Raw genomic sequence first — 12,249 nt, 5'->3', positions numbered from 1 at the left:
GAACCCTGGGCACCAAAGCAGGGAGAAGAACACCCCAACCCTGTACTGTGGCTTCAGGCACTGACCTGAACCTGAACCTGCAGAGGGCAGAGGTCAGGGCATACATGGGGGTCCCGGGGTACCTGGAAGCTCTGCATTCCTGAGGACCTCAGCCTCAGCAGGAAAAGCACCAGATACTCCAGCTCCAGCTCCAGCCCCAGCCCGGGGGGTGGGGAGGCTCTCCCCTCTCCAGGCTCTTGGGTTCCCCCGCTGCAGAGAAGGTCCTAGCCAGGGCTCAGCAGGCCCAGCCCCCAGGCCCCCTCTCTGCCAGCAGAGCCCAGGAGAACAGGAAGGGAAAACGCTTCAGCCTGGCAGGAGGCCCCGCAGACTCCACGGCCCTGCAGCCTCTGTGGCACCAGAGGACGTGTGAATTCAAAGACACGAGTAATCACTGATTTTTTCCCCAGAATCTGAAAAATAACATTTCCCAATCTTAACAAAGCCTTAAGAAACACAAGCCAACATCAGGAACACGTCTGTAATTACCACTGTAACCCGTGTTATTTTAACACCTTTAGAAGAAAATGCAATTTATTGAGTCTGTTTGACCTCAAAATAGAGGAAGTCATCCACGCAGGCCGAGGGTCTCAGGTCCAGAAGCAGGGGACCAGCTGGCCCGGGAACAGGACATCAGAGAAAGGCCCGGAAGGCTGGCGTCTTGCTATCTCCAGGAGCCGGCTGGCTCTCCCGATATCCTGGAGACACGCAGTGATAGCACCCTGGAGCCCGGGTCATGGGGTGGTGGCCAAGGACCCACCGGGGCCAGGCGGGGGCTGGGCTCCAGCATCTCAGCCCAAGCAGCGGTCACGGACCGGTGTGACCGCCGCCCGAAGAGCATTCCAGGAGCAGTCTGGACGACACCGGACTTCCAAGCAACACGGGACCGACAGGCACGGCTGCCTGTGCCTGACTCACCACCCAGCTGAGGCTGCCCGGCACTGATGCCCGTCTCTGCCCAGGACAAAGGCTCTGAAGCAGCAAGGGAGCCCGAGTCCGCGTGAAGGCCGGCACGCTGAGGCTGTGGGGCTGCATGAGGCTCACGCGTCACCATCCGCCTGGCACCAGAGCCAGGCCCCTGTCGACAAAGCTCCATACAGACAGGGTGCAGCCATCATCAGCCCAACGACCCAGACACCTGAGAGAATAACCCAAACATGGGCCAGCCCTGCCAGCCGGCCTCGAACACCTACGGCCTGCAGGCGCACCCAGAACCAGAATGGACCCCGAGGGCTGTGAGTTCATACCGACTCCTTCCTCCCCTCCAGGCGCCTGAGTCCGCACCCCCAGGAACCCTCTCCCCACTGGACACCGCGTGCAGACACGAGGCCACCCCACCTGGGCCCTGGGCTTGGTCACCTGGGCCCACGCAGCCCACTGTTTCCTGCCTCTGGTTCATTCATTCATTCACTGCCACGTGGGGCTGCTGACCCCCCAACAGCACAAAGCACACCCTGCCCTCAATCGTTTCCGTCCTAGGGGAAGCAAGCCAGCCTGGAGAACATGTTAACACCGGGCAGGACAAGGGCAGACGTGCCAGAAAGAAGGGCTGGGGTGCCGTCTGGGGGAGCGCAGGAAGGGGTGGGGCACCAGGAGGCCCTCGTCACCACGAGGGGACCCCAGCCCACCACCCAAAGCCCCAGTGCAGTGCTCTGCTGTCCACGACTGCCCCATGCCTTCCAGTCCTTCGCCCGTGTCAACGTCCCACCCCATGAAGCCTCCCAACACCCAGCGCTTTGCCCTGTAGGCGAGTTCACCTCCTCCCCGCCCCACTTGGCGAGTGGTAGCCGACTCTGGATGTGCATCTTCGGTTCACCTGGGGGCTTCCAAGGATCCCGCTGCCCCGACCGCCCCCCAGACCCAGGGCATCGCCCAAGATGCACATCTACGTGGAACCTCAGAATGCAACTGTACCTGGAAATAGGATCTTTGCAATGGAATTAATTAAGGGGAGGTCGTCCTGCAGGAGAGCGGGCCCTGACCCAATGACTCATAGGAGGCAGGGGGAGGGACAGGAGTGATGCAGCCACCAGCCAGGGGACACGAGAGGGGCTGGCAAACAGGACTGCCCCTGTCTGCCCCTGTCTGGAGGCCTCCGGAGACGGCGTGGGCCTGCCAGCATGACCAGACTCCATGACAGAATGCATTCCCAGTGTTTGAAGTCACCCCGTCTGCTGATCTGTTACCCAAGAAACAAATTCAGCGGGTGCCTCAGGCAAGAGTCCGGCCTGGCCCAGACTTGTGGGGAGAACACATGGCTGCACGTTTGGGGGATGTCTGTCACACAGGTACCATGGCAGCTGATAACCGATGCACACGTCCACCAAAAGAATGCGACAGCATTCGTACCAACCAGGGGCTCCAGTAGGGAAGAGGAGGAGAGAGGTGTTTCATGGGGAAGGAGGATCCACGTGGGTTGCTGGAGTACTTTTAAAAAGGGGTCTTGAAGATTTCCGGCTGGGGCAGGGGACCTTCAGAGGTGACCCTGCAGGCAGGTGCCAGAGACACAGACCCACGCACCCCTGCACAGCAGGAGTGCACAGGGTTTAAGAGGCACCAACACCAGGAACTGTTCCACTTCACCACGTACACCTGCCACCAAGGCAGCCACGCCCATGGCACACACATCAGAAACCACACACACGCCCGCTCAGCGGCAGGCGTCCGGCCGCAGCCAGGGGACACCCAGGGGACGGCCTCTCCTGTAAGCTGTCACTGGGGCCCGGCACTCTGCTCTGGGGCGGAGGTCCCCACACGTCTGAGGCTTCTCTGGTGACCCTCCTGGGGTGAGATCTGAGGCCTCAAGAGCAGCCCGCCCCTCCCCTGTGGAGCCCCTCCCTCTCCCACAGCACACGTGCTCCCGGGCAGCCGGGACACAAGGGGAGCCCAGCTGGCCGGCCGGGGTCACACTGGAGTCGCTGGAGGCCGGGAAGTACGTTTTCCCTCCAGATGACATGCACCAGCCTTGTACTCACTGTCACCAAACTCATTCGGAAAAACATGACGAAGGAACATCAAGGGCCCTGCATCACCTTCCGGGCAGCCTGTACCCCAGTTTCTCCCAGCACTTATTTATTGCAAAAATGAGTTTGTCACAAATACCACTTTGTAAACAACTCATCTCCCTTATCGAGAACTGGTTTCTGTGCTGAGGACAAGAGTGCACCGTCACTTACGGGCTGGCAGTCCTGGCGAGACGGCCGTGCTGACCTCCGGCCCAGGGGACTCAGGCTCCCACCTGCAGCCTCGGTGGTCCCATCTGTCCTTTCTGTGTCCCATTCCTGGGAGAAGGCCACACCGTGTGCTCTTGTGCAGAGAAGGGGCCCAGGATGCCCAATGGGGGCGGGGCATGGGCTCGGATCCCTTCAGCCACCCACGCCCGGATAGCCTTGGTAGACGCTGCCCAGGTGTCCATGAGTCGCGAGCACACCAGCCAGGGCACCAGAGGTCAGGGACATACCTAGAGCTCACGCCGGCTCAGCCACAAAGCCTAGAGTGCCTGGCGCCTGGACACACTGGTACCCACCCCCACACCACAGCCTGTGAAGGGGTGCTGGGTATCCTGGCCCCGGCCCCAAGAGTGACGGGGCGCTCACTGGGTCCAGAGCTGCTGCCGTGGGTGCCCAGGCCTCCAGGCCACACATCCACCACCACTGACCCCGCAGGACATGGGCGGTGAGTCCCCACACAGCACACACTCCCAACTCCCACTCCCCAGGCAAGCCCAGGCCCTTAGGGTTGAAGTCTATTCCTGCAGTCTGGCCCCCAAGCCCCAGGTTTCTAACAGTAGACACCATCCTGCTCCCGGGTCAGCTGTTTCACTCCAGGGCGGGACCAGGCCTGCTCCCAGTCTCCGGACTGCTAGAGCACGGCAGCCCGGCTCACCTCAATCACAAGGGCAGGTGGGGAGCAACCTGGGCTCAGAGCCAAAGGGACACACGGTGGGGAGCGGGTTGGGGAGGAGCACAGGGACCACAACCCAAGAAGGGCAGACAGGAGCCCTGGGAACCGGGAGGGCAGCAAGCGCCCACAGAACCCACCATGACCGCGTCTTGGGGTTGCAGAGGAGCTGGGCATCCCCAGAGCCTGCTGCGTGGTGGCCCGCCTAGAGAAACCCAAGAGCAGTCTGGAAGGAAGCCCAGGGGGCCGCGGGGGCACAGAGGAACTGCCCCCATCCCAACGCCTCACGGTGGGCTCTCCTGCCAGGCTCAGGGCAAGGACAGCAAGCGGTGGATCCTTGAGCTCACGGCACGTCTCCAGGCTGCATCAGAGGTCAGAGCTGGCTGCCGCCGTCCAGCTGCATCTGCTGGGCCAGCTGCTGCCCGATGGCCAGCAAGGGGCTGGCCCTGTAGGCTGGACTGGCCAGCAGCTCCCGAAACCGAGCCCTTTCTTCCTCCCTGAAAGAAAGGAGATCAGCACAGGTCAGCAAACCCCACAACCCTGTGTAGGGAGGGGTGGGGATGAGCATCAGCACCGCCCCAGCCCGGCCATCCCATCCCTGGGCACCTCAGGGCGGGCTAGCCACTGGAGTGGGTAGGCCAGGGGCTACACAGGGCAGAGCACCTGGGGCCTAAGGGTCACCAGGGGGCAGTGGGCGGGGGCAGTGGCACTTTGGGGGAGGGATGAGGAAGGCAGCAGGGCAGGGAGCGGGCTTTGGAGTGGCCTTGCTGGGTCAGGCCCAATGGGGATGAGGGGGGCTATGAGAGCTAACAGGCACTTTGGGCAGGAAGGGACTGGCTGCCCTGGGGCCAGCCTCCTCACGATCACACACAGGCTCTGGAGCCACCAGACCCACCCGTGGGTCTGGGGGACTAGCACCCCTGCCCTCCCCCAGAAAGTGGGCTCTGGGCCCCCCATCCCCAACTCTGATGCGGAGCTGCTATTCAAAGCAGGAAGAAGCGGACACACGTGGGGAGGCAGACACGCGGGCTTACATAAGAGGCGCCCTCCCGCCAGCGCTGCCAAAACCGAGCGCTGCCGCCCCACGGGCCCGAGACCGGCCCTGCCCGCAACGGGGTGCCCCGGCGACAGAGGGGGCAGCGGCTGCCTCTGATGGGAGCTGGAGGGCCTCCTCCCGGGGGAGGACCTGAGCCCCCAGTCCACAGCGGTGGCTGCCACTCTCTGCACGTGGGTGTCTAAGCCCAGTCAGCCCCGGGGGAGCCGGCACTCATGCCGCGTCTCAGAAGCACGGGGGCCAGCTGGACGTTTGCAGGTGCCTTGGCGAGGCGCCCCAGAGGGAGGAAAGCTCGGGACGGCGGTTCCAGGACACGTGCGGGCAGGGCCACCGTGGCACCCGTGGCACCGTGCTGGGGAAGGTGCTGCAGCAGGAGCGGCCCCGGCCCAGGGGCGGTGGAGTGGAGCCGAGCTGGTGCTCTGCCCTGTGTGTGCGTGACAGAGGGCAAGGCCGAACCGCGAGGTGCCCGGCTTTCCTGGCTGTTGGCAGGGAGACTGAACCCCTGGACCGACTGCCCAAGCCAGGGGTCCACACGCAAGATGCCTGGGAGCGCAGCGGGCTCTGGGCTCCCAGAGTGATCCCCTAAGAGCCGGCATGTCTTGTTCCGGCAGCTTCTGCTCCCCTCGCTGCCTGGGCAAAGGGGCTCCCCGGCCTGGCTACCAACCGGCTGCTTCATGCCCATGAGAGGCGCCACTGGCCAAGCTGTCCGCGGTGCCCGAGTGGGCCAGGGCCGGGGGCGCTCGGCCAGAGGCCAGACGGTACTGGGGTGAGGTGGGAGGAAAGGAGGTGGGCGCACTGGAGTCTCATTTTGGTGGCAGGGCCTACTCACAGGAGCTCGAGCCTCTGCGCAGCGCTCATGCGGCTCAACTCGGCGGGCCGGGGCCTGCTGCTCACCCTGCGAGGGACAGAGAAGCAAGTCAGCACAGGCTCCCCTGTGGGGCCCCACGGTAGCCTGGGGAGCTGTCCCCCAGAGGCACGCGTGTCTACACGCCAGCAGCAGGAAGGGCGAGAAAACCAGAGCCCAGGCCAACGCCTAAATTTAGCCTCCGGACCAGGAGACCTCATCCTTTATTCACGGTTTCTGTTAAAATATGAATGAAAGACCTGTCTCGTGTGTCCGCAGCTCCGCTCCTCTCACTGCTGACCCTCCATGTTCACCCCAGAGCAGGCCCCTCGCAGAACTGACTGGCATGCCCAGGACGCTGTGCCGGCAGGTCAGGGAGCCTAAGCCCTGGATCTGATCCAACCTCCACACCCCAACACCCCTGCACCCCCATCTATAAAAAGGTAAAATTGGGGCGCCTGGGTGGCTCAGTCAGTTAAGCATCATCTGACTCTTGATTTCAGTTCAGGTCATGATCTCAGGGTCGTGAGATCGAGGCCCACGTCAGACTCCGCACTCGGCAGGAAGTCTGCTTGAGATTCCCTCTCTCTTCCCCTCTCTTAAAAAAAATAATAAATAAAAGATAAAAAAAATAAAAATAAAAACAAAATCCACTGAGGCCACCCACGGCCTTCCAGCTCTGATAACAGTGCCCGTGTAGACGCATCTGGGAGTCCCCTCGGTGCCCAGGGGCCAGGTGCAGTCTCTTGTGGCTTAAACCCCCCAGCACGGTGGGTGGCCAGGGCGCGCACGGAGCCTCAGGGCGTGGCTAGGACCTGGTAAGCAGCTTCCAGGGGGAGGCTCCCGTCCTGTGGACAAAGGCAGGCTGTCTGGGTGAGCATAGCCAACCCCTCAGTCCTGTCACCTCCGTCTAGACAGGCCCAGGCTTTGACTTCAAGTCTCTCAGGTGGAGAGCCCCTGGAAGGCGGAGACTCACTTGGTTCTGGCTGCAGGCAGAGCAGGGTCAGTGGTGGGCTGAGACCTCCGGCCAGGAACGATGTGCAGCTCAGAGTCCACAGCCTGCTTGCTGCTTAAGTACCGCAGACGTGACCCCAGCCCCAAAAGCCCTGGAGGGAGTGGCTCTGGACACTGGCTGACCGGGGATGAACCTTGGGAAAACCACTGTACCCTGAAGCCTCAGTTTCCCCGTCAAACAGGCAAATGCTTTCCTGGCAAACTTGCATTAGCGGGCCTGCAGTCCAAGAAAGTGAGTGCGCAGGTGCACCCCGGTAACTCCCAGCTTTGTTGCTCTCCTGCAGGCGGTGGGGCCCAGCCCTGTCACTCACCTGCTGATGGGAGTGAGCCCACATGGCATGTCCCAGCCCCAGGGGCCAAGGAAACCAAGTGGGTGTAAGAAACCCCAAACAATACGGACTCTTGCCCAAATCCAGAGCCCCGGCGGGCGAAGCCCTAAAGTCCACCCAGGGCGGCCCAGTGGGTTCCACGGTGCTATTCCCAGCCCACTATTCCCAGCACCTGCTGGCCTATAAGATCCAGGAGGGCTGAGCCGGCAGGAAGCACCCCGACCCTGGCTGCTGCCCAGGGGCTCTCCGAGTATCTGTGGCAGCAGCCTCGAGACGTGGCCAAGGTCACCAGGACCACATGAGGTCCAAGGGGTGGCTGGCCTGGTGGCTTAGCTGCACAAAGCTCAGCAGAAAGGACAAGGCGACCTTCGCCTGACGCTCTTCTGCCAAGTTCCTAGAGACTCTAACCTTCCACTGATGAGCAGCATCACTGTGTACAACCGTGCTGTGTTGTGCCCACCCAGACGGCCAGGGACACAGCACGGGAAGGCGTGTTCCGATGGCTCCCTGAGACCACCGCCCTGTGAGGCCACATCACGGATGTGGGACGAGCTTGGAAAAGGGCCCAGGGCCTTGGTCAGGGTGTCCCAGTAGGTGACTGAAGACCCTTGCACTCAGGTCCGGGTGCCCAGGGCCACAAGGCCAACCCCACAGCACATCCTGTCCCACCCCAACCCCAGGACATGCCTAGAGGAGGGGGGGACAACACACACTGATTAGCAGAGCCATCTGTACCGTCTGCATGCTTTCAAGAGTCAGCCCCTGGTGTGACCCCCTCCAGCGCAGAAGCCACCTGAAGGGGCTCCCGGTGGCCAGAGCTGGACCAGTCCCAGCAACAGAGTGAAGTCCTGTTGGATTATAGCCCACAGTATAAAATAAATATCCACGAGTCCATACGGACATCCATAAATGATTCACTCATGCGCTGATACGGAAACGGTATTTATCTCCTCCTCCGAAGGAGAATCCCGCAGTGTCTGCTCAGCCGCTCCGACCTCGGGGAGTGGAGCGCACCTCCCCACTCCTTAGGTGTGGGCTGGGCGTGGCGACTCCCTTCCCCGGGGGACAGGGCAGGAAAGGGAAGGAGCCACGTGGGGTGGGGACACCAGAGAGACACACCTCTGTCAGGTGACCATGGCCAACATGAGCAGTGGGACAAGTCATGTTGACGGTAGGCACCTGGGCCGGATGGGATGAGAGGGACACTTCCCTGTGTGGTCTTCCCCCCGACAACCCCTGACCCCAGTCCACTCATGAGAAACCACATCATGCTAATCCCAACGAGGGGCATCCCCCCAAACGCCTGAATGGTCCTCCTCCCAATGAGGGGCATCCCCCTAACACCTGACTGGTCCTCCTCCCAACGAGCAGCATTCCCCCAAATACCTGACTGGTGCTCCTCCCAATGAGGGGCAACACCCCAAAAAGCCTGAAGTCCTCCTCCAAACAAGCGGCATCCCCCAAATGCCTGACTGGTCCTCCTCCCAATGAGAGGCATCCCCCCAAATGCCTGACTGGTCCTCCTCCCAACGAGGGGCATCCCCCAAATGCCTGATTGGTCCTCCTCCCAACGAGGGGTATCCCCCCAAACGCCTGACTGGTCCTCCTCCCAACGAGGGGCAACACCCCAAAATGTCTGACGTCCTCCTCCAAACAAGGGGCATCCCCCAAATGCCTGACTGGTCCTCCTGCCAACAAGGGGCATCCCCCCAAGCGCCTGGCTGGTCCTCCTCCCAACGGTCAGGGTCATCAGAGAAACTGTCTCGGCCAAGAGGAGATGTAAAGGGACATGATCAGTGTCACGTGGTGTCCTGGACGGGATCCTGGGACAGAAGGGGGACGTTAGGGGAAACTGAGGAAATCTGAATGCTTAGTTAATAATAACGTGTTATTATTGGTTTGTTAATTGTAACAAATGGACCATACCGATGTGAGATGCTTATAAAGGGGCCAAGGTACATGTAGAAAATCTTTGTAATAGATTTACAATTTCTCTATAAACCTAAAACTGTTATATAAGTAAAGTTTATTTTTTTAAAAAGAAAACACTTTATCAGGGAGGGACAAAAGCAAAGATTTTACCTCTGATGAATCAGCCAGATGGCACCCCGCCCACTGGGACAGCTCACACCAGAGGGACTGAGCACCAGGTCCTGGGGTGAGGCGGGGGCGGGGGGGTCAGTGCGTCTGGAACTGCCACACGCTGCCATGGGGACGAGACACCTCGCAGTGGCCGGCATTTTCTTAAAAACTTAAAGACACACCTTTCCTATGGCCCAGCTATCCCACTGCTCCGTGTTTACCCAAGAGAAACAAAAGTTCGCATTCGCAGCAGCTTTAGGTATAATCCCCCCAAACTGGAACTCGCCCCCGGTCCCGCCCCAGGTGGATCTGTAGCTGAGCGCACGGTGAGGACGGAAGCCTCGAGCCAGCACGACCCACAGCCAGGTGAGCCGCGGAGGGTTCTGCCGACTCATGCTCTGAGGCCAGGCTACGAAGTGTGCACGCTGACCACTCCCTCCCTGTGAAGTTCTGGGAAGTGCAAATTAATCGCAAGTGACAGAGCAGGTCAGCAGTTGTCTGGGGACAGGAGATTACAAAGGGGCAGGAAGAAACTTTGGGGTGACTACATTTAGGATCCTGATTTTAGTGATAGTTTCCATACATATCAAATTGTTCACCTCAAATATGTGCAGTTTTTTTGTGTTCCCAAGAAAGCTGCAGGGAAAACCACAAAGCCACCCAAGAAACTGGAATTGCGGGTTTCTGGAAACATCTGTGAATTGCTGGTGTTCCAGGCAAGGGGCTGGGGGTGGGGAAGCCATCGACCACAGCCTTGCCTCTTGCATGGACCTCAAGGTTGTGTTCAAGTTCTCTCTGGATTTTAAAATGATAAATGTACTTTGAAAATGCCCAAATCTGCAGACACAAATAATAATTTAAACCGGCACACGCGAGAGAGCTGTGTCGTTGGGCCTGGTCCAATCCCACCCCATCTCCCTGCACAGCAAGCAGCCTGGACCGAGGATGTTGCGGTTCCAAGACAAACACGTCTTCCGGATTCTGCCTTTGAACGTGTCTCATGTTTAGAAAAAAGCACTGAGCTAAGAGTTGACTTTTCCTTCGCAGGCCGAGTGGAAACATGCCCTGCTGAGCTTCCTGGCAGGAGGAGAGCCACCTGCACTGCTGTCCTGATGGGGGTGACCAGATGCGGTCCCCAGCACTGGGATGGAAATTTCCAGGGACTTTTGTCCTTCGTCACGTCTTTAATTTGTCAAATGGGCCTCTCTCGCTCCGGCTGCCAGGTTCACGCTGCTGCCAAGGCGAGCTGGTGCCGTCCTTGGGGAGGCATTCCCACCTCCGTGAAGACCAGACCCCGTATTCCGTCCGTGTTCTGGTCTCCTGATGCCTTGGTTCCGAAACCAGGACCAGCGAGAGTCTGAGGGCTGATGGGCTCCCAGGTTGCCCTGACTGGGGAGTCGCGCCTGCCCCGTTTGTGCTGAGCAAACGTGCAGCAGCCCGGATGCACCCCTCTTTTATTTTTAAAGATTTATTTGAGAGAGAGAGCTGGGGGAGGGCCATAGGGAGAGGGAGAAGCAGACTCCCCACTGAGTGCGAGCCGGGCTCGGGGCTCCATCCTAAGACCCTGAGCCCGAGAGTTGGACACTGAGCCGACTGAGCCACCCAGTCACCCCCTTTTCTTTTCAGATGCACCCCTCCTTAAAAGCACAAGATTCTTCCCTATTTCAGTCTGAAAACACTGCGGTGTGCACAGAGGAACAAATGCCCTGACCCCTGAATGGCTCTGTGCCCAAGGCCCGAGTTAGGGGATTTGTTTGGGGTGAGACTCAGCTCTGCCCCACTGCCCCTGACCTTGAGAAGGAACTGCATTCTCTCTGGCCCGAGCATCTCTTCCCTGCAGGTGAGGGTAACTATCTAGTTCAACCCTCTAGGGCTCTGTGGACCCTGATTTGGTGCAGAAGGACGGCGTGAACGTAGTAAGGGACGGCTAAAGACCCCGACGAGGTCCTCAGCTTTGCTTCCAGGGAGAACAAGTAAAACCTTTCCTGACATGAATTGTGCAACCCTGTCAAAGGTCAAAGGTCAGCCATTTGGCACACGCCAGAACAGGGTGGCACCAGGGGCTGTTTCCAGCAGACCCAGGAGATTTCACTTGAACTCTGGGCGCAAGGGATGTGGTTTGAGAACCAGTCCTGGTCCAGGACCAAGGGGAGGATGAGGCGGGAAGAGGCAAGGCCCCGCCCCCAGCCCTGGAGCCAGGACTCCGCTGGGCTCCCCCCACGTTACCCGGGGAGGGGGCTGCACTGTGTGCTATCTGGGTTGCCGGCCCAGCCACCTTCCCCCCTCATTTGGTAAGTGCCCTGATTTTGGCTGCGTGTCCACGGTCCCCCATGCAGCCTGCGATGGGGACACTCACCCCTTCCCTCCATAGTGAGGGTGGTGCTCTGATTAGCGGAATCAGGGCTGGTGCAGGAGGGGCTGGCCTCAGCCGCAGGGCACTCTCGTGGCCTCTATGAGGAAGTCTGGGAGAGCAGTAGCCTGGGCTCCCTCTCTCCCCCCTGTCTCATGGCATGTGGTCGTGAAGGCAGGAACTAGCAGCTATGTTGACATCAAGAGGGAAGCCGCCCTGAGGACAGGACGGACGGGTGGTGGGTGGGCTGCATCAGCGGATAAACGTGGAAACCTGATCACGTCTTACTGGAAGCCTGCCCGGTCTCGGACCGTCTCCTTACAAAAGTCAAGATTTATTAACAAGTTCCTGTTGAAGCTGGTTTGAGTCGGGCATTCTGTTTCTTGACACTGAAGGGGTCCCCTCCGATGAGAGCACTGGGAAGAACGTTTTCTAGAACTGGCGAGTCCGTTGCCCTCCTAGGTCCCGGACATAGATTTTGCAGGGGCTCAGCCGCACACTGGACGGTGGCCGAGGAGGCCGCGGCCGCCCCCCGGGGGGCAGCAGTGCTGAGGGCCAGGCCTGCCCGCGCAGGAGCTCCCTCCATGTGGCCGGAACTCTGATGACCCGCCTGAGGAGGGGGCCCCGGCCTGGAGGGGCC

The 12,249-nt window shown here is 60.2% G+C and overlaps 2 protein-coding genes across 2 annotated transcripts in view; one reads left to right on the top strand and one right to left on the bottom strand.

Annotated features, from left to right (window-relative positions):
• The window catches only part of POFUT2 (protein O-fucosyltransferase 2), a 345,437-nt gene that overhangs the window by 234,443 nt on the left and 98,745 nt on the right, over positions 1 to 12,249 (top strand). The window lies entirely within an intron of this gene.
• SLX9 (SLX9 ribosome biogenesis factor) overlaps positions 504 to 12,249 on the bottom strand; it is a 38,675-nt gene continuing 26,929 nt past the window's right edge. Inside the window, exons 5-7 of the mRNA XM_081803270.1 lie at positions 6,811 to 6,820; positions 5,820 to 6,056; positions 504 to 4,433 (exon numbers count right to left, since the gene is read on the bottom strand). Of these exons, the coding sequence (XP_081659396.1) occupies positions 4,310 to 4,433; positions 5,820 to 6,056; positions 6,811 to 6,820 (371 nt within the window). The 3' untranslated portion in view covers positions 504 to 4,309. The remainder of the gene's footprint in view (positions 4,434 to 5,819; positions 6,057 to 6,810; positions 6,821 to 12,249) is intronic.

This window comes from Leptonychotes weddellii, chromosome 1 (genome assembly GCF_054177405.1).
Source record: "Leptonychotes weddellii isolate Sample4059 chromosome 1, ASM5417740v2, whole genome shotgun sequence".
NCBI lineage: Eukaryota > Metazoa > Chordata > Mammalia > Carnivora > Phocidae > Leptonychotes > Leptonychotes weddellii.
Note: the sequence above shows the minus strand (reverse complement) of the source record. Positions and strands in the feature narration are given on the sequence as shown.